Source organism: Pinus tabuliformis, chromosome 5_1, assembly GCF_031772625.1.
Source record: "Pinus tabuliformis cultivar Carrire ecotype Pingquan chromosome 5_1, CPIR1, whole genome shotgun sequence".
Taxonomy (NCBI): domain Eukaryota; kingdom Viridiplantae; phylum Streptophyta; class Pinopsida; order Pinales; family Pinaceae; genus Pinus; species Pinus tabuliformis.
Window position 1 is genome coordinate 167541747 of NC_142305.1, and position 26341 is coordinate 167568087.

The window sequence follows — 26341 nt, forward strand, 5'->3', positions numbered from 1 at the left end:
TTTTGGCTTGACGCATTATTTCTTGGGATTAAAGGTGTTGCAAAGACCAGGTGAGATATTCCTTGGGAAAGAGAAGTACACAATTTAGATCTTGAGGAGATTCGGTATGATGGACTGCAAATCCATGGTTACACCTATCGTGACAAAGTTGAAGACGCTGATCCACGGTTACACCTATGGATCCCACTATGTATAGGAAGTTTATTGGATCCTTGCTGTACCTGGTTAACACCGAGGCAGATATTTCCTTTGTAGTGAGCACCCTAAGCTAGTTTATGGTTGAGCCAAGGCATGGACATTGGGTTGCAGTTAAACATGTATTGAGGTACCTGCATGGTACAATTGGATATGGTCTTAAATATGTCTAAGTGGTGAAGTGAGGTTATAGGGATATGCCAATTCTGATTGGGTTGGGATCCATGGTAATCTCCTCTTCCTAAGGTTGGGTAACAATTGATAATGCAACAGCTGGTATTGGGAATAGGTGAAATCTCTCTATATATTAGGAGGTATCGACATCCATATATGATTGACCACTTTTGAGAAACGAGGAGGGGTAGGAAGAAATCTATCCAGGTTTTTGAGTGATCCCCCATTACTGATTGGCTGAAAATTGTCTATGGACAGATGTAAAGACAGCTCAATAGCAATTGGGTTGGTCATATTACATTTTTACCAAATTGCCATGCTAATATATTATGGAACACATTGCTTGCCATTTGAAGACATTCCCAAAGCAATCCCAATGAATAGACAGTCTACAAAGTACTATAAGATACTATATAATGATTACAGATGATTCCCAGGGCATCTAGATTTTGTCTTCAGGTCCTTCCCAAGGCATCTAGATTCAACGCTAAATTGCAACAGATCTGAGAAATTGGAACAAAATCTACATGCCACTGTTATACAGGGGTGCTTTTTAGCTGATAAAAATGAGGGCAGAGCAATCAGAGTTCGACTTTCAGTAGGAAAATACCCTATCAAATGCACAATATAGGTGCTCTGGAAATGACTTATTTATTATTATGTTAAGCTGTTGGACAATTATACTCATTTAGCCTTGATATACAAGTTAACTGTGTTTAGAATTTACTGTTATGGCTCTAAAAACCCTTCGAAAAGATTCAGACACAGGTTGTGTGATTCCTTGGCCCTGCATGGATGCATACTATTTTGTTCCAGTAAAACATAAAAGTCTTTACAAATTTAAAAAGGGCAATTCTGATCACCGTCCATATAAGAATATGATATATTACATTTAAATGATAAGAACATAATGGAAAGAAAATTGAAAATAAAAACACATACAAGCAGCTCATTCCAAGAAAAGGATATCTAATTCATAACTGTGAGTACGATGTCTACAGACGTTGTAATTTATTGCCACAAAATAAAGCCTCCGTAGAATTTTACCTTCTAAAAAACAACAAAAAATAAGCCTAAAGTTGATTGGCAGGGGATCACCTTAGTTTGCCTTGGTGGACCATTCCCAAGTGTAAGTTTGCAGTACACACTTGGATTACCCACTGACTGCTTCAGGTTGATGCCCCGCTTGATAGTTACCAATAGAGTTCCTGGTAAGCACTGCAGGAGGAGCTCTGCCTTTTCTTGAAAACGAGGTGGTCCTGATTGAATCAAATACTGAAGAATTGGAATAGACTCTGCTGCAGAAACAGCTTGGGCTTTGCCAACTTCAGCTGGACATGTTGACCAAGCTTGCCTAAGAAGAAAAAGTGAATCCAAGGCTGCTTCCTGAGTTGCTTCTGGCCCAGACTTCAAGGCGGCAACTAAATGACCAATGCAAGCTGTAGCTGGTTCTGTTGCTCTGAGCCTTGGAAAATTGCCAAAGAGAGCATTTAATGCTTTCAAGTAATCTTCACTTACAGTACCCGTGGCCAATAAGTCATTTTCAATGGCAACTGCACATTCAGCAAACATAGTAACTTAGTATTAGAATACAAGACAGTCATAAGGCCACAAGAACCAATCATCAAACAAGGATATATTCATCTTCAACATCCAAGGCCATGCATGCTTATAATCAAATCACTTCCCCAGATTTGGCGATAAACTGAACTAGGATGCAGATTCCTACATAAATGTACAATTAGAATCACAATTGATTAAGCATGATACAGAGCATGCATCATGTATATCTACGAACATTCCCTCATTCCATGTGTGGAAAATGAGGTATTTCCAGCAGTAGTGATTTAAATTGTGTGTTGCAGAACATTGTGAAAGATTTCTCAGTCTGATGACAAATTATTCTGTCTAGTCTTGAACAATAGACATTAAGGTTCATTAATGGACTGTAAAATAGTCCTTTTGTCAATAGTTGTTGAGGAGGTGACAGCTGCATTCCTTATAACATAAGGAAGGTGATTTCTTCTATCCATATGCAGAATATTGTATGTGTTTCATTTTGTCTATTTGTGAGCCTAATTCGCCATTGTCCACAAAACTATAGTAGTTCAACCTAGACATTAAGAGGAACAGTATTGGTCTTGAGAATGTATCACTATATTGGCGTGTATTAGGGCAGTCTAGGTATGTTTTGTAATGAATCATGATACAGTTCTGTAGGAAAGTCCTTTTTGATGGCTCTAAACAACAGCTATAAGGAATGTTTGAGATGGCAATGAAGTTAAATATATGTTAGGAAGTAGACAAAACGCTTTAAAGGATTTCAAGAACATCATATTTTGACTGGTCTCTGCACTCACTTGCAGGTCATATGCTCAAACCATAGACAAGTATCTACAATCACATCAAGCAAAATAACAAAATAAGAGAAACAGGTACTAACCAACCAAAGCTCGGACAGTGTCACTAGAGGCATATTCCTGAACGGTAGTACTGGAGAACAGAAGCTTTATAAAAATAGCTGCCTGGATTGCTGTATCAGGATCACTAGAGCTGATAAGGTCAAGGACAACCTGAATTCCACCAGCTTCTGCAACTGCCCGCTTATTTGAGCGGCTGTACATAACTAGATTTTGCAGAGCACAAATGGAAACTACCTTCATCTCTTCTGTTGGTTGGTCCTCAAGCAGATTCACAAGTGCACGGCAAGCAGAGATTGCATCTGTTGTCCTTGCCAGAGTCTCATTTTGAAACAGATCCCCTAGGGCAAGAGCAGCTAGCAGTCTTGCTTGCTGAGTCTGAGTCTGAGGATCAAGCAAATACTGAGATAATGGAGAAATTGCCGACTTTGCAACTTTCAAGTCTCTGATCTTGACATTATTCAGCAAGGCTTCCAGCAGTCTTGCTGCAGCCTCCTCACACTGATGACACCTAAGAAGTTCCAGGAGTGCCTCAATAGCACCACTTTCTGCCATGGCTTCAGCACTAGATGCATCATCAGTCTCCAGAACAAGAAGGGCATTTAATGCACCTACAACAGTAGTTTCTGAACCAGAGCGGAGCATTTTTACTAGGACTGCAACAGGTACCTCCAAATAATACTGGGAACTGAATTGTAAAATACTTGATAGTACAGAAGCTGCAGATTCCCAGAGTACATGGGGAAGTGGAGGGTCAGCCTGTAGAATCACCTTTGAAAGCTCAAGGACTCCACCTACTTCTGCAATTGCATTTGGCCAGCTTAATGAAACACTTACAAGAGCTTTGATTGCCTTCTGTTGCAAACTGGGCATACCAGATCCAAGAACCTGAACCAGAGGACCAATTGCCTGTTGAGTGATCATGTCCCTCTGCAGGTATTCCTCCAGAAGTAAATGAGAAAGCAGTTCCGCTGCAAGTTGCTGCACTGCCTGGGATGGTGAATCTAATAGAGGAATCAGCGGCTCCACTGCCTGAGAAGGTGTAAGCTTGTAGGTAGCACGCCGTTGAGGACTCTCTAAGATATTGACCAGCACCTGCATTGCACTATGCTGCCCTGCAGGACTAAAGTCAGGTCGTGTTAAAACTGAGAAAAGAGGATCAACTACTTTTGCAGCTGATGTTCCTTTTGCAATGCTGTTGTTATTTGTCAGTATCCGAAGTAATTCTGCCATCACAGCACACACAGAGTCTGGTGCTTCTGGCAGAATTTCTAGTATGTTTTCAACCACCCCAGCCTTAATCATATCAAGCTTGCAAAGTGGTCGATCTTTACCTAACTTTGTCAGGGCATTAATAACAGTCTCATGAAGAGGATAATTCCCACCAAACAGAAGTCCAACAAGTGGAACAACAGCACCATGTGCAGCAATAAGCTCTGCTAGTTGTTCATCATCCAATAGGTTATCAAGAGCACGGACTACAGCAAGGTGGGCTGGACTAAACTCAGTAATAAGAAGAGAAACCAGAGGTTCAACACATCTGGCTGCAGCTAGTGTAGATCTAATTCTTGAATTTCCAAAGAGAACACAACACAACTCTGCAGCATCCTCTTTCAGCCCCATGGAGCATTTTGACGAGAGTATTCGGCATAACACATCCACTGCATTTGTTTCAACATCAACAACAGCAAGCGCTCTTGAAGGATTTTCAAACAACAACCTGATCAATGCACCAATTGCAGCACGTTGTTCATTTTCTGACCCAGAGCTAAGAATTTCAACAAGAGGCTGGACAGCATGCCTGGCCGCTTCCCCAACCTTAATGTGATCTGCTGCAAAAAGACCTTCCAAAGCTCTTGCTGCACTGTACCTTGATCCCCTAGTACCCAAGCGCAACACTGCAACCAACTGATTAACAGCTCCAACAGCCGATTCATGCCGTCGTATCTCAGGACTACTAAAAAGAATCCTTAATAACTCTGCTAGTGCTTCTTCTATAGCATCTTGAGGACCAAGAGAGAGATACTTTGTTAAGGCTTCTATAGCCCCAGCTTCTGCCATTACAAGCTTGTTTGAATTATTATCTGCTGCAAGTTGAGTTAAAAGCCCCAGTGCCAAGTAAGGAGCACCTGGACGATCTGGAATGGGTTTCAACAGTTCAACCAAGGCAGGTATTGCTTTGCGAGAAGTTGCACCAACCTTGATATCATCAACTCTGAACAATCGCTCCAGAGCTACTTGGTCTGGATTGTGAACCAGTGAGAATTCCTCAGACAGCTCTACAAGTTTTGAGATGTCTGCTTCAGCACAACCAAGTAAAGGTATAAGTCCACCAGCAGCACCTGAATTAGCTACAGCAAGCAAAGTACCTCTGCTGCCATTACAGACCAGACTAGCTAGAGCTTGTGCAGCAAAGTATTTGTTTGCAGTTTCCTCGGATTTCAGTAAAGTTGCAAGTGCAGGGATGGCTCGCATTGTTGCAGGTGAACGAATTATATCCCTATCTTGAAACAGAATTGCCAGTAAGAGAGCACATACCCATATACTGCCATTTTCTTCAGTGTCAGTCTGCTCAACAAACAGTTTCCCTTGTCACCAAATCTGAACAATAAAATGCTATATTTGCAAGAGCATATAGGAAGAGAAACGTCACTAAAAGCTTGAGATAGAGCAAATTAACAGATCAGAAGTGAAATGTTACTATAAAATTTAAATAGAATAACCAAATACCTAGAGAGATGGAGGAGCAAAACAAAGTGCAAGCAGAATCTAGTTTACATAAGATACTCAAGGTAAAGGATAGAACTTCATTTTTGCCGAAAAAGAATCAAAGGGGGGAAACAAAAATCTGAGCAAATAGAGAAAGGCAGAGAAGCATCTAACAAAAAGTTTCAATAAATTGCACCATGTTTATTCACTAGAGAGACCGCATAGACTCTTTATTTTCTATGTTTTCCATCCTATAGCTCAAAAGGCAATTTTATAAACAATCACTACCTATGGTATATTTTATCCAACTTTTGTACATAGTGGCCCATTTCTTTTCTCATAGTTCTCAATGTTCGTTTAGTTATTCCACCTTCTATTTAGTCTGAAACAGATGCAATACGAGATAATGCAATTACCTGCACAACTTGAGATGAAAATTGTGAGATTCTCTCTGTGAGCATTTCAATTGCACCAGCCTCCATTATAGCAAACTTACTTTTGCTATCATTAGATGCCATCACAGAAAGCAACCATATAGCTACAGAGCTCCCTGAAGTAGTAGCTGTAAAACTTTCAATATTTGAATCACTTTCCGGACGTTCTTTAGTTGTCTTGAATGTATTTCTATCTCTCTCCAGTTTACTTTCTTGACTGTTGTTATCCAAACCCGTGTCTAGTGTCCCAGATCCAAGCATTTCAACTAGAGACTGTATAATCTCAAAGCTCAGGTTAGCTTCATTGAGAGCTTCCATTGATTTCTCTTTGTGCACCTTTGCAGCACAAATTAGAAGGGCAGTTCCTCCTGCTTTGACTTCTATGTTAGTAGAGTTTATGATTCGTCCTGCAATTGCAGCAATGCATCCAGATGTGCCACTGATCATGTCTCCCAATCCATCAGACTGATCTAGGCAAAGCCTTGAAAGGATTTCTATAGCTTTTTCCTGCAAAGGAGGTGATCCAGCAGCTAAGCATGAAACAAGAGGTTCTACACTGTAGGGAGCTTCAGCAAGAACTGCCCATGGTGGTCGACTATATGTGACCCCTCCTTTAACCCTAGCTAATGAAGCAAGGGCATGTAATGCTTCTGATGTAGCATCATCTTCTAAATTGGCAGCCACAAGAAGTGCAACTAAGGCAAGCACAGTTCCAGCACGATGGATATTTTCACACATCGCATCATCAACATGTCGAGATTGAAGAAGACGTGCAATTGCTGCAGCAGCATGTGTCTTCCCATCATGAGTTCCCTCCCGCAAGACCCTAGTTATAGGTAAAACAATATCCTCAACTTGCACTTCTTCTGCAATTTCAGCATCTAACAGAAGATTAGCTAGAGCTGTTATGCCCTGTTCTGCCACTTCAATCACTGAAGATTTTGCAAGGTTAACTAATGGTGTAAGTGCATCTCTAGCTAACTTTGCAACTTCCAGGCTCTGTTTTATTGAACGAAAAATAGCAGCAAGACAACGCGCTGCCTCAATCAAAATCTGTTCTGATTGTGTGTTGAGAAGCCTTAAGACTGGTCCAATGCTTTCAATTGCAATATTGCTTTCACGTAAATCGGTCCTGCAGTTAAATAATGCAGCAAGAACTGAAGCAGATTTAGCTCGCGTATTGTCATTAGTAGAACAGAGGATTTTAATCATTGTTTCAACTGCATCATTTGCAGCACTGCCTTCCAGTAAAATTTCACTTAAGGGTGCAACTGAAAGTAGAGATCTCAAGGCCTCCAGAACATAAACCTTTGATTCTGGTAAGTCACCAGTCAGCAAAGCAGTGAGTTGGCTAATAGTGCTGCTATCAGATTTATGGGTGAGATGTTTCAGTGTATTTGCAGCAATTTCTTTTCCACTTGGACTACCATTTTTCAGCAACCAAATCAGTGCAGGCACAGCATCTGCACTTTCAACACATGCACGAATATCTTCACTGTGATTACAAAGATTCCCAATAACAGTTGCAGAGTCCTCTTTTGCTTTTGAAGATCCAATCTCCAGAATCTGGACTAGAGGAGGTATGCCACCTGCAGCAGTAATTGCCCATTTGCTTTCATCATTTTCATTTGACAACATACAAAGCAATGCCACAGCACATTCCTGCTGCTGTTCTGAAGAAAGGCCAAGAAGCGAAATCAAGAGCTGAACTCCTTCCCTGCCTTGAAGGGCATGCCACAGATTACTTGTGCTGTTGCAGAGAATTTGAAGAGACCTTATGAGCTCCTCTTGAACATCATCTGCAGCCATTGTAATTAAACCCACAAGCAAACGCTTTGCTTCTGCATTTTGGAGCTTGCTACTTAAGTAGCTATTACCATACAAGCTAGCAAGGGCTTCTATTGCACGCTCGTGAACTAGAAAAGATGTTTGACCCTTGAATTGCTTAAGCAATACTTGTTCAATAAATACTGGGTTTGCTGCTTTTGTGCTTTCTGCACTACCATCATAGATCATAAGGGCTGAAGCTAATGCCCCTATTGTGTCAGCAATCAGGGAATCTGATGTGCAAGACTGAAGACTTTCACCAAGACTTGAAATTACTGAAGATAGTCCACCTGATATGTTGGCCAGAGCACACATTGCATTTTCTTGCAATGCTTGTGCGAATTCTCCTTGCATGTACTCTTTTGAAGGAGCAATTGTTGCATTTATCAAATTTGAAATACCATTAGCATTTACAATATCACGTCTTGCATCCTTCAACTGAGCAGAGAGAGCTTTTAGAGCACCAGCAGCCTCTGCCCGAACTGAGACTTCATTTCCAGGTTGCAAAAGTTTAAGAAGCTGTTTAGTAGCTCCAGCATGCAAAACCTGGGGACAAACGGACTCTTCTGCCAACATCATACTGGCAAGAAGAAAACATGCATTTGCTTGAGCAATAGAATGGCCATTTGTTAGTAATTTTACTAGGATATCCACACCTCCTGCTCCTATTGTTGCTGGCCAAAACCCCTCTGTATTGCTACAAAGATTCTTCAATGCTCCTGTAAGAAGGCCATCCACAGATTTCCCAATCTTAAGGCCTGGTCGGAGCTGCTCCCAGACCATGGGAACAACCCCTTCAGTTGAAAAAATTTTTGAACCAACATTATCCTTCGCAGCACCTTGGGAGACTGCATGTATTGCTTTTGCTGCAGCGAGTTGAGCTTCTGTTGAACCAGACTTGAGAAGACCAAGCAAAGGTGGGATGCACCCTCCAAGCAACACTTTGACCCTTAATTCCTCTTCTTTACAGAGAGATCCTAAAACTGTAGCTGCATGAATTTTCACTCCAAGAGATCCCGATCTGAGGAGAGAGACTAATATAGGCACTGCTTGAGAATGGGCACCAACAGCACTGAAAGCATTTTCACGTGTATTAATCAGATCCAATAATTGCTTCAAGGAACTTTCCTTTTCTTGCACTGTTGATGTAGTCTTTCGCAATTGTTCAATGCATTGGGCAACACTAGCCAGTGTCCCATCTGCATCTTCCATGTTATTGCGATCCCTGCCAGAAAATGGGAAGGTTGAACAACTCAGTCCTTTACAAATTCAAAATCCAAAATCCTAGATTTATGTGAGCATTTAGTTGTAAGAGAATTGAAACAATTTATAGTAATTGCTAACATCAGTATGGTTTCAGGTAGTAACAGCCTGCAGGTCCTTTATTCTCAGGTAATAAAAAGGTGCTAGTTATACTGCATCAGGTTCCTAACAGAGAATGGCTACACAATAAATGGTTTTGTCAATGTTTAAGTCACAACCAGGCTGTTGCAGATGGTTCCAAATATAATATCTTTTGTTGATATACACGTTCATTCCATCATCAAACTTTATGCTGTGCACAAACAGCATTTGATTTGATGATAAAATACTAAACCAGACAGAAAATTAAATATAATATATAATAGAAGTCCAAGGTTTGAAAGGAAGGGAAGAGAAAGAACAAGATGACTCAATAAGTGTTGAAAAGAGTAACTAGGTTTGGTCTTCATAATGACGTGTAATTATGATTTTATGTAATTGATGTAAAGAAGAAAACAAAATTATTTTTGTAATGCTTGTCTCATGGGTTTCATGAGCAAGGAATTTTATTTTTAGTTAAGGCTCCCATTGTGAGACTTTAGGGTTAATCATCAAGTCATAAAGTTCATTGAGTACGGACTGCAGGTCTGTGGTAAAGGGACCGAACTTTTCAGATAGACAAGCAGTGCAGTACATGAAGATAGTATGACTTGCACAAGGAAGAGAAGCAGATAAGAAGGAACTTGTGACTTGGTCTTGGAGAGGTTGTTATGTCAAGGGTCTAGGTCATGGTCTTGGTATTCGTCAATTGAAGTATCTATAAGAAGAAGAATTCATTTGGGTTTTCCTCTCAAGTTGGAGAGGTTTTGGCCCTGGCCGATTGCCTATATTTTGTGTCTCTTGTCTCTTTATTGTTTATGCTTTGGTAGTTGTTTGATGAAGAACACTTTAATAATCTAACTAAAGAGAAGATCCTAATCTATTGAAGTAAAAAGCATTCACAAGCAGTGATCATTCAAGAGAAATCACCTAATCCTAATGCCCTAGATTTCTCAACATGGTATCAAAGCTCTAAAGTAACAAAATCAAGGAAGTGCATCTTATCAAGGGACACTCAAGTATCAAATCTCGAGAAAGACATTGAAGCAAATCTAAGAAGATCATCTTAGAGTCAAGATCTTCAAAGTAGTATCAAAAATCTCAGATCGAAGAAGAAGTCTACACCAGCGAGTCTTGGGATCCTCAAGTCATCATCAAAAGACCTTTAAGGCCCTACTCAAGTTGATAAGATCTACAAATCAAAGTCACTTGAAGATTATTCATCCAAGAAAAGCAAGATCAAGGACATCAGCATCATCATCAAAAGGCAAATCTCCCTCTCATTGAAGTACGGATTTCATCCTTGAAGAAGATCATCCAAGAAGTCATCATTGATCTTCATCAACAAGGACAACACCATCAACGAATCAAAATTGATCTCCTTCTTTGTGGAGTCAAGGATCACTCTTGAAGAGATCTATCTTCATCAAGGAGAAGTTCTCTATCGTCTATTTTATTATCAAATTCAAGGAGGCAGCAAGTGGAAGAAGCATCTTCACAAGTAAGTATATTTATGTTTGAATCTGTCAAAATGCCTTTTTGCAAGGAAACCAACAAATTGGTTGGGGCTTCAAACTATCTTGCATGGAAGAAGAGGACAGCTCTGAATCTCACTGAAAATGAGGTTATGGATCATGTCAAAGGATCTATCACCAAACTAGCAAAAGAAAATGCTCATGCACTTGCAAAGTTTATGAAAGGGGAAGTGACGGCTGAAAGGATTCTCATAGAATCCATCAAGGATCCCCTCATTCCATAAGTATCTAAACTCGACACCTCAAAAGAAATATATAACAAATAGGTAGAGTTGTTTTCTATAAGCACTACAGGAAAAGTTATCTCTCTAAGGCAAGAACTCTACAAGCTAAGGATATAAAAGAAAAAGGGATAGTCTCATACTATATGAGGATATCCGAAATAAGGGATCAACTTCAAGATCTGGGAGAAATAATGTTTTACAAGGAGATGACCACCGTAGTACTAAATGCACTACCAGAGGAGTGGGGCAACTTTACTTCAAGCATTTATGGGAAGAAAGAAGCTACTCCATTCCAAGATCTATGGTCTCTATGCAAAATTGAAGAAATCGGACTGAAGGAAAAAACTGATGTGGGATCAAATGAGCAAAATCAAGCATATGTTGCTATGACAAAGAAAAGAGGAAAGTCTAGGAAATTTGGTCCTCAAAAAAAGAAAGGGAACATGCCTAAGATTCAATGCTATGGATGTCAAGAATATGGGCATTACAAAAGAGATTGTCCTAAGCTCAAGAAGGGCAATAACAAAAGAGGTAGAGAAGAATCCCATATCACCGAAGAAGTGGAGGAAGCTAAAAAGAGGTCCAAGAAAGAGGAAGTAAGAGATCTCTACTATGATTGAGATAGTCTTCCTCGCCTAGTTCTTTTCAAGTTTTTGTTCTCAAAGTTTTATGTTGTAAGATATGGTTAATCATGATTCACTAAAGAAAATGATAGGATGCATCATGGCATCATAGAAGCATTAAAAGCAAGAGCTCATGACATCATCATAGAGAAGCATGAAAGATGGTGAAATAGAAGTCTATGGAAGGATATAGCTCTTGGTAACCTCATGAGAAGCATAAGTGGTACTTATGGGAAAAGGGAGAAAAGTCATCTAGTACAAAAGCTCATCATACATCAGACAAAAGGAAACATCTGCTAAATGAGGATACTCGAGATCCTCCATTGGAATCTTCATCAAAAGGTTCACCAATCAAAAGGAAGTAAGTGTTTCCATCAAGAATTCCAACTTGTGGGAATTCATGGGATGCATCACAACAGAGGTAAAGCAGATCAAGGAATTGAAGTTCCTTCAATCAAGGAAGTTGCTAAAGGAAGTCTAGATGACCTAAAGGAAAATGAGGTATGTATGCTTGTCTTCGATATTTGTAAAGTCATGTCATATGGTTGTAGGTATCATGGATAAATTCTCTATCTTGAGAGCATGATCTCCTCCTTTGAAAGGATGCAAGAAGGCATGAGTCACACATTGTGTAGATGAAATCAACATAACATGTCCTCGTATGAAATATGAGGTGGTTGACAATAATTGGAGGAACTTTGATTGAAAGTTCGTGGGGAGGAAATGTGTGAAGAAAGAAAGGAAGAGATCATGAAATATGTAACTATGGAAAAGGCAATCAACATCTGAGGATTGAGAAATTTGACTGGGATATCTCCATAAAAGATATGAAGACTTTGATGAAGTCTGAAAAAGAAAAAGACCCTTGACAGTATATATCTTTTGGAGATGTTTCAATGTGTATGCAGGATGCTTATGCGAAAGAGATGTCATGATGAAAGATCATCACAAAGGTAATTTTGATTTGATGTTCGTTCCTTATTATTGAATGATATCTAGATGTGCTTATGCAGGGTTGCTAAGGGAAGAGCTATGGATATCTTCCCCCATTGATGTCCATGTAGTATGATGAAAGATCTCTAAGAAAACATGGCATGAAGAAGACAACGTGGCATGAAGGAAGGCAATATGGAAATTGATGGATCACTTTCTGATGAAAGAAATAATGACATCACTGACCCATGGATGATAGTGATGGATGTTTTGTGCCGTACGAAGAAGTCCCAAAACATGAAGACTCATGAATAAAGAAAAGAAGTTCATGACATCATGCGGAGGGGTTCTTCAAGCAACTGGTTGTCCCATTGTCTCCACCTAAAGAGTTGTTGTAGGTCCTAATTAAGAGGGAGCCTGGAAACAAGTTTCTAACTTAGTAGAAACTTGGAAGCAAATGCTTAAGCCAAGAGGGAGCTTAGGTACATTTCTTCTGTAGGAATGAGTACATTCCTTCATTGGAATAGATATATCCTCCCTAATTAAGAGGGAGAGATAGGTACATCATTCTTGTCTTCACTTGGGAAAAGACAGAATGGAGGATTGGCTAAACATCTATCATCTGATACTTTTTTATAATGAGTTACGGCATCCAAGATAAGAGTAGTCGTAGAGGACCGATATTCTATGAAGACTGAGAATCCAAGATAAGAATAGTCTTGGTGGTACACACTCTGAAAACCCAAGTAGGGTAAGTTCCGAGAGAGACAATGATATGAGGGTGTCTATACATCATTGGTCTCGCCAGCATTGTGCTCTAATCTTGTCAAGAGATAGAGTTGTTAGCCAAGGCCTTGCTATGTGACAATGCTAGTTGATATGATGTTATACAGATCGGTTACCAATCCAACTCTTCTTATGAGAATTCTTTAGACTGAGAATGTCCAAGTACCTTATATGGATTATGAATACCTCCCTAGTTAAGAGGGAGTGTTGAAAAGTGTAACTAGGTTCGGTCTTCATAATGACATGTGTAATTATGATTTTATGTAATTGATGTAAAGAAGAAAATAAAATTATTTTTGTAATGCTTGTCTCATGGGTTTCATGAGCAAGGAATTTTATTTTTAGTTAAGGCTCCCATTGTGAGCCTTTAGGGTTAGTCATCAAGTCATAAAGTTCATTGAGTCAATGTCAAAGTTTGAAGACCCTTGTTGGGCATGTTACATATGTAAATGAGTCATTAAGAAACCCTCCAAGACCAAGCTCAAGAACCTCCTTCAAGTCGACCTAAAGATGTTTCTAGTAGGACATGTCGACCTAGGCACCTATTCAAGTCGGCTTATTTTGGATGGGCAGACTACTATAAATCGGGCAGCTCGACCTCATTTGAGACACAGAAATTCGGTCAAGATTTGAAGTGAGAAAGAAGTGTGAAAAGCTCAAGAAGAAACCCTCATCTCCAACCGAAGAAGAGGAACTAGAAGTCGTGGTAAGTCTGGATCTGTTTTAGCCTTTAGGGTTATTTTCTGTCACATGTGCGAAAAGGAGAGGCATCATCTGCTGCAGGAGAAGCCGAGAATATTGCAAGTCATCCAAGGTAACCGAATTAGGAAAAAGACAAGTCTAGAAGTAAGCCGAGTTGAAATAGAAGAAGCCTCCAAGTATAGCGAAGGAAGGAAGGTATCTCCAAGCTTGTTCTCTCTCCTCCCAAGTGCGAAATTGCGAAAGTACAAACTGCAAGTCTGTTGTAAAGGGACCGAAAATTTCAGATAGACAAGAAGTGCAGTACATGAAGATAGTTTGACTTGCACAAAGAAGAGAAGCAGATAAAAGGGAACTGGTGACTTGGTCTTGGAGAGGTTGTTATGTCAAGGGTCTAGGTCATGGTCTTGGTATTCGTCAATTGAAGCTTCTACGAAGAATTCTTTTGGGTTTTCCTCTCAAGTTGGAGAGGGTTTGGCCCTGGATGATAACCTATATTCTGTGTCTCTTGTCTTTTTATTGTTTATGCTTTGTTAGTTGTTTGATGAAAAAGAACACTATAATAATCTAACTAAAGAGAATATCCTAATCTATTGAAGTAAAAAGCATTAAAAAGCAGTTATCATTCAAGAGAAATCACCTAATCCTAATGCCCTAGATTTCTCAACAATAAGTTGTTCTTTCACAAATGGATTGACACAAAATTTAGTGTTTGCCCAGATGACATTTCTAAGGTCTGAACAAAAGGGAGGTAACATGAACTAGGTATCAAATAAACACTGGTAATTGTAAGCAATAGAGATGTTGGAGACTGCCAAAAGCTGGAGAATAAGAAGGATTTGCAAAACATTCTTTCTAATCAAGAAGAAAGCAAATAAAAAGTGTTTGACACAACTATATCTTGTCTTTCTGCATTTCAAAAGAATGCAAAGCTACACAGTTTGTAGAATGCATAAGACTCCCATAAATATGAACTAGACTATTAGTAATGTAAAGAGAGATAGAAATTGCACTTGAAAGTTGAAACTATTATATTTATATTAATGTCCACTAGAAACCAAACTAGGTCAAAGGGACTACAAAGAGTGAGTGCAACTGAAATCTAGATCATGAAATTAATTAACATCTTGTTTAAAAAAACACCGCCCCCCAGCAAAAAAAAGAGACTCAACATAATAAAACCACAACCTGGAAGAAATCACAAGCATTTGCATGATAAAAGGATAAAAGCATATACCAAAATGCAAAACAAAACAAAAGAAACAGTATAGAACAGTTATAGATAGTTGACAAGACTTGAAAAGCATAAGTGAAAAATTCTCCTCGAAAATTGAGACAAACAAAAGGTGCTTTAACCATAGTAATCAAATAAGGTGAGCTAGGGAAAAATACACCGAACTTCTGGAACTATGTTTCTTCATCTAATTTGCTCACTTCATTTATTCCAGTAGAAACGGGATAGTCCTGGGCCCTGTAAGTAATGGCATTGAGATATTGGCAAGTGACTCATAGATATTTTAACCTATTTCAAATTTATTAACAAAACCAATAAATACACTAAAATATGACTTCTAATTTCTTAACCAACGTAGGTTCATTTTTTTCTCATTGCAACTGTTCAATGATCTAGAAGCTACCAAAATCTCAAGTTGGCACTTTGCTCCAACCCTCATTTATACGATCAGTAATCGTGAATATGATTCATTTGTATGATGGTGCTAGCATACTCATATTAATTACAAGTCTGAAGTTTTGTAGATTTTAACCTATTAAGGATCATTGAATAGTTAACTTATAGCTTCAAAGTTGTCTTTCTTTTTTGGGTCAAACGAACCTCTTTTCCAAGTTGATGATATTGTCACATTTGAGTTTCTAGCACAATGCCACTATGATTTTAAGTTTTAACCATTACCAATCACATCAAAAGGATCGCTTTGCTTTTAAAACTTCTCCAGCGAGCTAAAAATTCTTTGAATTTGAAATATTTCCATAGGACTGACAACATTTGATGCTAACTGTTTCTGCAGATAATTAGCCAACCATGACAATGGAATCTGGATCAATTAGCATTATTCGCATCCCATCTTTCTTGAAATCACAAGTGACCTGAATGGGGCTTCAAGTAGCGTTCTTAGCTCCAGCTAATGTGTCACATCCTGTGAAATTTATGCTGCAATTTATAACATGATGTCTTGGGACATCCAAAACTTGCACAATTTTTAGACTAGAATTTCAACCATATATGCTCTCCATGTGTTGTTATTTCCAGTTATATATCTCTTGATGATTTGACATAAGTAAAAGGGCAATTTCTTGAACAATTTGACATCATCATTGAAAGAATCTAAGGGCTGTTTTTCTGATGCTATAATTTTCATAAAAGTGAATCTTCAGATCTGGTTTATGTGTGATAAGTTACCCTAGAGGGCTGCAAATTATCTAGACAGTTTGGCATTTTTTCTCCTTGGATTGCCTAGGAAGCAACTGTTAGGAATTGAAATATTGTTCTCTTTCCGCTGCAATTTTATTCTATATTTTACATCCCTCATGCTGAAAATTCACAGGGGAAACCTTGAAGGTTAGAGGTGAAATTCTGTTTTGCATTAATAGCTGTTTGTCTAAAAATTTCAATACATAGTACATAATAACTTACTAGACATTAGTTGATGGATCATCAGTGACCCTAAACCTTGCCAACAGATGAAATGACTTCAGGGCTATGGCCAACGAGACAGTAAATTAGCAGAAGCTTAGAATCCTATAGCAAGGCCTAGAAATCATCCAAGTGCAAATTAAAGCAAAGTTTTCAAGACTTGGTCAAACAATCAGAATTGTGTCAGTTACAACAGGATGAACCTAGACAATGAGATGAAGGCATCCCATTATCGCAATATGTATATAATATAAAATGACTTTAAAAACATGTTGAAAATAGATATGAAACTCAAAATGCCTAGAAAGTACTGAATTAAAGTCTTTACCTTGATCCTGTCTTCCCAATTGAGCGAGGGGTAGGAGGCTCTGAATCCTGAGACTTCGAGCTAGGCAGTGTCTGTTGCCTTTCCTGTAATGAAAATGGGCAATACATTATTAAAGACTGAAAAGAAACTCTTGCACTTCATTATACCCAAATCTATGTCACTGCTGCTGATTCAGAACTATGGCAAGAAGCAGAGCAAAAGCATATCAAACCATTCCTTAAGCAGAAGCCTTGCACAACCCAAAATATGTTGAATATAAGAACATCATGCTAAATGTAGGCAGACAACATATCCCCCCATTTAACATGGATAAGACCCACAAAGAAATGATTCATCAAGATGAAAAATTGAAGCTTCTATGTACAGGCGCTATGATGGAATTCAGAATTGTATAGGAAACAAATAGCGCCACTGAATACAATGTTAGGCTGTGAGTCCCTAGACAATCACATAGTCTGAGACCATTTGTCATGAGTTGTAATCCTTATCTTGATGTCGTGTTGTCATGATGCACTGCTGAGTTCAGTGAGATTTAGATCTAGATCTAGAAGATCTAGAATGGTCATTGATGATTTATAAAATTCATATCTTGACATGAATACAATGTGCAATATACAACAGCGTTAAGCCTTTTCCGCCACTTTATTTTCTATTCTCATATTAATTCTTAACATACAATTCCTCTTCCACTCTCTTTCATATGTGTGCACTTATGTTATTAGTAAGCTAAATGAATCCAACAATAAAAGCAAATATACAGATTTTAAAGAAGGCACCATTAGCAGATTTGTCCCTCAATTTGACCCTTTCCTTTTCAACATTTGACTGTTTTAGGTGAACTGGCTAGTCTGGAGCAAGAATTGAGGGACTCCATACCGAAAGCTAATATAGTATGTCGCTTTAGAATATAGTTTAATTTGCAATGTCAATTGGGTTTATCTTGGGTGGTTGGGAGGAATGATTATGATACTCCCCACCCAAATTCCTATAGTGCTTACAGAAAACAACTCTACCAATACGTTGGCAACCACCGAGGAGAGGGATGAGCCCATAGCAATTCCTTTGATTTTTTCATAACAAACACCTTTATAGGAAAAAGGTGGAGGAAACGCAAATTTTGATAAGGTTAAGGGTTTTAGAGTCAACCAGGTTAGAAATGATATCAATGGCTTCATGAGTGGGGATTTTGGTAAAGAGGGAGACAACATCAAAACTAACAAGGATATCATGTTCATCAAGCTGAAGGTGTTTGGTCTTATTAATGAAATCAATGGAATCTTTAATAAATGATGAGGTTTGACCAGTGAAGGGTCGAAGTTTCTGAGCAAGGTAACGAGATTGGGCATGGGTGGCTACATTTGTGCAACATATTATTGAAACCAACCCCAAACTTTATGTTCTCCACCAGATCTCCAAGCCCCAAATCCCTACCTTGTACTTTGTTCCTCAAATGTCGTTGCTTAGACTCACCCCTTAGGCCAAACACGAGTTTGGTTCTGAAATGTTTCTCGACTTCTCCAAACACTGACCATCTTCCCAGAGTGTCTTCCCCCATTCAGATTCTCCATTGTTGCACCAAACCATCTCATGCTGCCCAGAAAGATAATGAATCAATCATTAGAGAGGATATCTACAGATTGTACATTCAAGTCACTTGGACTTCCCCCCCCCCAATAGGCTAGGGACCAAAGATGTCCTTCTACCTTGAGCATTTCCCATAGTTATAGGATGGCATCATTATCCACCCCCCATACACACGCAGGTATTCAATGCACTCACTTAGGATCCCCTTGGGCCAACTTCGGTTTGGTTCTCATCATCTCCAAGTGGAGATTGACCACCATACACCAAGATCTGATAGGATTTTCCAAGTGTGTCACCTTTAGGAAATAGAGATAGATCAACACCTCATTTTTAGTTGCCCCCTATACTACAAGATTAGAGGTTGCTACCACTGGCTCTATAGTGATTTGGGAGGACTCCTCTCTACCTTCTTTCGATATGCTAACCAAAGATGCCTAGACCTTTTCATCATGGAAATATTTAGACATAGATCCTACATAGCTCGCCTCACTTGGGGACGATTTCAACGATCATATCATACTTTCAAGTTGATCCAGTTGATCGGAGCAATAAGCAACAAGTTGACTTCCAAAGTATTTCAAATAGTAGAACAAAATGACCTCAAGTCTCCCCTCGGCCCCCCCTCCCCCATTGGGAGGCCAACTGCTATCCTCAAGACCGTTGCGGACAATAATAAATAAGAAATAAAATAAGCATAATAAATAATAATAATAAGAAAACAAAAATAAAATAGCATAGAAGTACAATACATAATAATATAATAATGATGATGATGATGAAAGGTCATGTTAGTAAAAGACATGACCTTTTAAAAAGGCACCCATTTTGAAATAGTTATACAAGGACCCCACATAGTAAAATCATCATCAATATTCATTCATTCATTACATATATATATATAATTGAGTTAAAGATCATGGGCTTTTATGCTCCATTTGTGCAACATGTCCTTGAAACCGACCCTAAACTTTATGTTCTCCACAAGATCTCCAAGCCTCAAAAATCCCTACCTTGCACTTTGTTCCTCGGAGGCCCTTGCTTTGGCCCACCCCCTAGGCCAAACACAAGGTTGGTTATCAAATGTTTCTCAACTTCTCCAAACCCTGACCATCTCCCCAGAGTGTCTTCTACCTTTCAAATTCTCCATTGTTGCACCAAGCCATCTCATGTCACCCAAACAGGTATTGATTCAATCCATCAAAGAGGATATTTATAGATTGTACATTCAAGTCACTTGGACTTCCCCTCTAATGGGCCTAGGCCCAAAGATGTCCTTCTACCATGAGCATTTCCTAGAGTTACATGAAGGCATCATCGTCCAACCCCCCATACACACGCAAACATTGGATGCAATCACTCAAGATCAAGGTATCTTTTAAGAATTCAAAATTATGCCTATGCTAAGAAACCTGATTTGTCCCCCTGCCCTCTCATGTCCCGAATCAAGCGAATCAGACACAAATCGATTGGATTCATATCCTTCCGATCAGGACACGATCGTGTCTCGATTCTGGGACACAAATCCCGAAAAAGGGACTCCCACGCAGCGTTAAAAGGCTGATTTGGCCATTATATTTTCACACTTACCTTTTGGATTGGTTGTGGGTTTGTTGCGAGTGTGTGAGAGCAAAGAGCAAAGGGTGTGGGAGCATTTTCAAAGAAATTCAAGCAACAGGTAAGTACATTTTCTCTCTATTTTTTTTGCATTTTTATTATAGCAATTTGCATGTGCATTTCTTTTACAAATTTGTGCATTTTTTTTACAGCGTCCATGGCTCAATCAAGGGCAGCAGGGAAGGGGCAAAGGAAGGGGAAGAAAGTCCCCATTGGAGATGCCCCTCCTATTCCAATTTCATCAAGGTCTGCAAATGTTCCCTCTATTACAAAAGGGGCTGCAACAGCAGCTTCAAATGTTGAGGGAAGACAACAGCCTCAAGATAGCAAATATCCCTTGTGAAAATATGTCACAAGAGAGCAAGGGTCAGGCAACAAGATGAAGGGAGGAGGCAATGTTGCTTGGAAATGCAGCTATTGCAACAATCATTTCATGAGCATATATTTCCGTGTGAAAGCTCATTTGTTGGCTTTACCAAGTTGTGGAATTGCAGCTTGTACAAAGGTGTCTTTAGCAAAGAGGAAAGAAATGGAAAGAGAGGCCAATGTTGGTATGGCAAATGTGGCTGCAAAATCTAAAAAACAAGAATGATGACCCCCTTCCATTCTTGAGGAAAAATAGCAACAAATTCCCATTTGAGAGTTTTGCAGGGGGACAAGCAGCAAAAAGAAAGGCAATTTCACTTGGTCCAATGGACAAGATTTTTCAGAAAGAGAAACGGGAAGAGATTGATCTCACCATTGCCCTTCTTTCTATCAAAACTTCATATCCTTTAATGTTGCACACTCACCTCTATTTATTGAGATGTGTCGAGCTCTAACTCAAGGGGCTCCATCAAGGTATGTGCCTCCTGGGTCAGAGAAGCTTAGAACCACATTATTAACAAAGGAAAAAAAAGAGGTGGACAAAATGCTTGAGCCTATTAAATCAAAATGGCCAACATCTAGGGTCAGCATTGTTTCTGATGGATGGACAAATCTAGCACGGCACCCACTCATCAACCTCATGGTGTCTTCCTTGAATGGTCCAGTTTTTTTGAAATCAGTGGATGCACTTGGACAATACAAGAATGCACAATATATGGGTGAGTTGTTTATTAAAGTTATTGAAGATGTAGGTGTTGATTATTGTGTGCAAATCATTATAGATAATGCACCTGTTTGCAAGGCTATTGGCATGATTGTGGAAGCTAAATATCCACAGACATCTTGCATTGTCCATTCATTGAACTTAGCACTTAAATATATTGCTTCTGATGTGCTTTGGATTGGAAGCATTACTGAGGATGGACTCTGAGATAAGGGACCCCACCTAAAATACCAAAAATTTAAAATTAAAATATATGGAAATTGAAACATAAATCATTGAAATCTCATACATAACAATGTCCCAATAACATCCATCATTACATGTAGCATAATAAATCATAGATGATACCTGTAGTGATGTAACATAAGTTACATAACATGATAATCATGATTCTACAATCATCGATCACAATTGTATTTCTCACTATATTTAGAAAAGATATAGATCTAAGAAGACAGATGATCTAAGAATAGGGCAAATGACAAATAAGCATTGTTGCTTCAGGCAATGTCCCACTAGTGTCTGAATCGATCTACTGCAAGAAGGAATAAGGGCCAACCATGGTAATATCACTATTTGAATCAAAATCAATTGCATTCTCCATACTCAATGGCACACCAACCAAATCATGATGTGCATTATAAAATTCATCCTCATCTAAACGTTCAATAGGTTTACATTCATTTTTTTTGCTTGTATCTGTTTCCCTCAAAATGACAGACTTTGGTCCAAAGAGAGCATGGGAGCATCTCGGTTTCTAAGGGGAAAGTTCACTACTTTGACCCCCCAACAGGGAACATGGGGAGGCATCCCCTTGGAGTACCATGTCCTATGTCCCTACCCTGGAGCATCTCGGTTTTTGAGGATAAAGTTTGCTACTGTGACATCCCAAAAGGGGACATGGAGAGACATCCCCTTTGGAGTACCATGTCCTAGGACCCTACCCTCAAGAATGCATCCCCTTGTAACAATGAATTAAGTTTTCGATAACAATCACAATTGAATTCAAGAAGACTTCTGAGACGCATCAATTGTAAAGCTCTAATGCTATATCAATGAAACTAAGCACATTCCATGTGATTCTATCCTCCTTAAACTCAGAAGGATTGTAATATTCAGCCAAATTTAATCATGGAATACTAATCCTCTATGTATTGGCCAATGTCTCCACTCGGCAAACTCTCTTTATAGTACTCTATCTTTATAGTCCTATTTCTTTTGGTCGCTTGTTGACCATTAATAAAATTATCTTATCTATCATTTCAGCAAACTTAGTGGTTTTATTTAGAAGAAAAGGTAACAGGGTGTTATAAATAACTAAATATGCATAATATGCGGGTACACATTTGACTTTATGTGCAGGCTTGGCTTGAAAAGTTTAGGAAGAATGACTTCACAACATTTCAAGCTTTATCAGCAGATGTTTGTAAAGTTTCAAACAATGTAAAACAAGGCAACTGCAGGAAATGGATCATTTCAATTTTCTAGACAGTTGAATGCAAGAAGAAAGAAGTATGATTTCTACCCAATATCTGTTCACTCTGTCTGTATTCTATTGATCTTTCTTTGTGAAAAATCGAGAACACATTTGTTTCCTGCTATGATTCTCTGTTGTGAGTGTTGAAACTTTTGACTCTTGGAATTTATGCACTGTTAACACATATTCACGCTTTAAGATCAGGTAACCTCTATCTGGCCCTGAATTTTTGACAAAGGGTAACAAAAAAAACCTCTTAGTTTTTCATTTCTCTACCTTTGAGCATGGTCGATTTTCTCATCCTACTTGAATTTTTGGTAGTATCTCACTTATTCCTTTGCATTTATTAAAAACTGTATAAAAGCACCTGAGAATATTCAGCATCTACCTATACAAAAATCACTACTTATTAGCCTCTCATGCATCTAAAGAATCTCAGCGAGCATCCGTAATTCCAAATATCATGTGTTTATAGCAGATGAATGTCAAAATCTCCTTTTTATACCCTGATTCTTACAAGATATGTACCCTCTTCTTTTCTGAATTCTCCTTTTTTATTTCCTTTTGAATGGTATTGAATAATTATTTAAGCTACTGATAAATACCCTAATTCTTACAGGATATGTACCCTCTTCTTTTCTGAATTCTGCTTTTTCATTTCCTTTTGAATGGCAATGAATAATTATATAAGCTAGTGATAAATTCCTCAACATCTTTTCCTCAAATTTGAATAAATCCAAAGGCTATTTAAAAGTTCCTCAAGCATCCCTTCCTGAGAATGTGTTATAGAGGTATACATATATCTAGGATATCCCCTGCCAAATCTCGTCATATTAAATCAAGATAATTATAATACAATTTGATATCCAATATAATGCTTAAAGATGTTTGCTTCAATTTAACTTCGACTCCTGAAAACAGTACTATGAATTTCTTTTCAGTTTCATGAAGCAAAACTCATTCCACTAATGCTCATCCTGTTGTTATCTAGTCATTTCTGGCAAAACACCAATTCAGTTGTTTTAGCGTCCACTACCCGTCATCAGTAATTGAAACTTTTCTCACTGACTTAGCTAAAACCTAGGTTAAATTTTCACCTCAAAACATTTTTAATCTGTTTACAGTAACCAGGACCCAATGTTATCATACTTTCACTATAGCTTTATATTTTATCAATGAAGGCAAGAAACCTAACATTTAATAACACACTGACAGCTCTCCCTTGTAAAAATTATTTGATGTCACCATACTGCAACCAAATTAAACCATCTGCTTTAATCTCTTTATATTGCAATTACACGTTTTAGCAGCCACTAAACATTATTGACCTGCATTGCAGTATTATTCATGTACATAAATATCAATCACCTGAAGAGATAAGTCTTCATAGAATTGCCCATATTTATCCATGACAGAGTGAAAAGTCACTACCCATCCCTCGTGTTAACAAGAAAGCAAGCTGATTACCTTCTGTTTTCAAAGCCACTTACGGACTTCAGACAGTTATATTAAATGGTGGAATTAGGAAGTTCACTGCCATACTCATGATCGTCGGTTATTTTATAACATATAACTAGATGTTATGAGATAATGCAGTTGAAAAGAGAGCAAAGAGGAGTTAGGAACAAATACCATGCCATTTGTTGTGGCTCCATTGCCATTGCCACTGCCAGACCTCCAAGCCACTGCAGCCGCCAGCTTTGCCGTCTCTTCTTACACCTTAATAAATAAATGCACACAAATTGTTCCTGAAACACTTCGTCTATGAAACAGCCGTGACCTTCTCCGACTTTGATTGCTACCTAAAGCTTTATCTAAATACCGCCACACAGATCCAACATGATACCCTCGAAGTTCCGCCTAATCTCTCCTGCACACTGTTATTTCTCCCTGCAGGATCAAATCCAGAAGAAAATCAATCTAAAAAGAATAATAAAAAAGGCAATCCAAACACTTTTAATATGTGGATCTGGATCTTAGCGTTTCACAGTTGCCAGTGCACATTGATCTGCAATTGTTCCTTCGAATTATTCCTCTAAAATAAAATTAAAAATAAAAATAAGGTAAAGACTCAAATTTTCAGCTTTTATCAAGAAATCTCGATACGCGTAACTTTTTAACCAAAGACAGTTTTCTCCCCAAAAATTATCAGCGAACAGGAAAATGAAAAATACACCAAAATGCAAAGCCAAAAACGAGGAAAAAGCCTAAAAAACAGGGTCACACTTTCCACGCAAGGTTTCCTAATTCAAGTAAGCCAGAGACAGCTACAAAACACGGATCTTGACAGCAAGGTCTCTACCGTTTCCCATTGAAAATCCGGTAACAGCACGTCAAAACTCTACTCTTACTTCCGACGAACTGATCGCCTTAAATTTTTCAAATAATTAAAGAAATTTTACATAGAATGACCAAAAATGTTAACCGGGAAATGTAAAGTGCTAAATCAATCGTTTTAGAAGATTTAAAGACTTCAACATTTGGAAATTGACACTCCTAAACGGATAAAAATTTCAGCAAGAAATAGCAAAGATGTGATGAAACCTTCAGCAAGCAATAGAAAAAAGTGTGAGATTTCGAGCTACTGACACTAAAAATTCGTAATTTGAACAGTAATTTAACTGTTCCTCTTATTTTCATGGACCTTCACAAAAAACAGAGCCGTTCACATTCCACGCTCCCTAATTCATCAAATCTCAAAGAAAGAAAATCGGATCGAAGCCATCACAGTCTTCAACATCTGAATCTGTGGAATGCAACTCCATGACGTAAAAGAAATCTGCGAAGGAAAAAATGGAGAAATTCTTCACCTCTGCGGCTACAAAATGTACGAGAACGTAGCTCCGAATCCCGTAAAACAGGCCCCGTTCTTCTCTGCGGACGTCCTCGCATGCAATTTCAAGGCCTTAGCGGTCGATTTGCGAAAACGCCGCGGATTTAAACTGAAAACATGGTCCGAAACCACGAGAAAATGAATGAGGTTAGGACACTGGAAGAAAAAGCTTCTGGCTATGTATTCAACGTGTCACCGAGAACTACCGGTTCCCACTGTCTAGACAGGTAGCCCCTAATTATAGCTTCTCTGATTAAATGCAATCGAAACTCTTATAATTTTTATAATAATTAAAATTAATTTAATACATTAGTTCTTTTTGTTTCGGTCATTGAGACCTTTTGTATTATAGGTGGTTCATTAGAAATTGTCTATAAAATCACGCTTGTCCCCTCACCAATCTTACGAGAATGTGATGCCAATCTTACGAGAATGTGATGCGACACCTATCCACAGTTGTCTAATCATTTCTTCTCTCCCACATGGCCCAACTCAACAAAATTCTAATTATAAATCCCTCCCCGATCAAGTTAAACATCGTTGAACGAGATTCCATGCCCATATTCGCAATCCACGTTCACCTATATTTATTATCAGTGTAATCTATAATTAGCGGAGTCTAATTGTTTTTACGTAATCCAATTTTATAATTAGCGGGTCTAATTGTTTTTACTAGATAAATAATTTTATAAATTTAAAGTAAATCATTATTTACGTTATAAAAGGTAATAATTTTAATAAAAATAAATAATAATAATAAAAGGTTTCTATTAAAAGTTTAGATTTTCAAATATTATTTACATTATAAAAAAACTATATTTTCAATAATAAAAATAAAAATATTTTCTTCCTATTAATATGT

At 38.3% G+C, this 26341-nt stretch overlaps 1 protein-coding gene across 1 annotated transcript in view; it reads right to left on the minus strand.

The window, feature by feature from the left end:
* Positions 1–25674, minus strand: part of LOC149163954 (protein CELLULOSE SYNTHASE INTERACTIVE 1-like) — a 40307-nt gene extending 14633 nt beyond the window's left edge. Inside the window, exons 1-6 of the mRNA XM_089431917.1 lie at positions 25457–25674; positions 24279–24536; positions 16882–16964; positions 5915–8984; positions 2813–5357; positions 1468–1922 (exon numbers count right to left, since the gene is read on the minus strand). Coding sequence (XP_089288043.1) covers positions 1468–1922; positions 2813–5357; positions 5915–8984; positions 16882–16964; positions 24279–24281 — 6156 coding nt within the window. The 5' untranslated portion in view covers positions 24282–24536; positions 25457–25674. The remainder of the gene's footprint in view (positions 1–1467; positions 1923–2812; positions 5358–5914; positions 8985–16881; positions 16965–24278; positions 24537–25456) is intronic.
* Between the last annotated feature and the right edge of the window lie 667 nt (positions 25675–26341).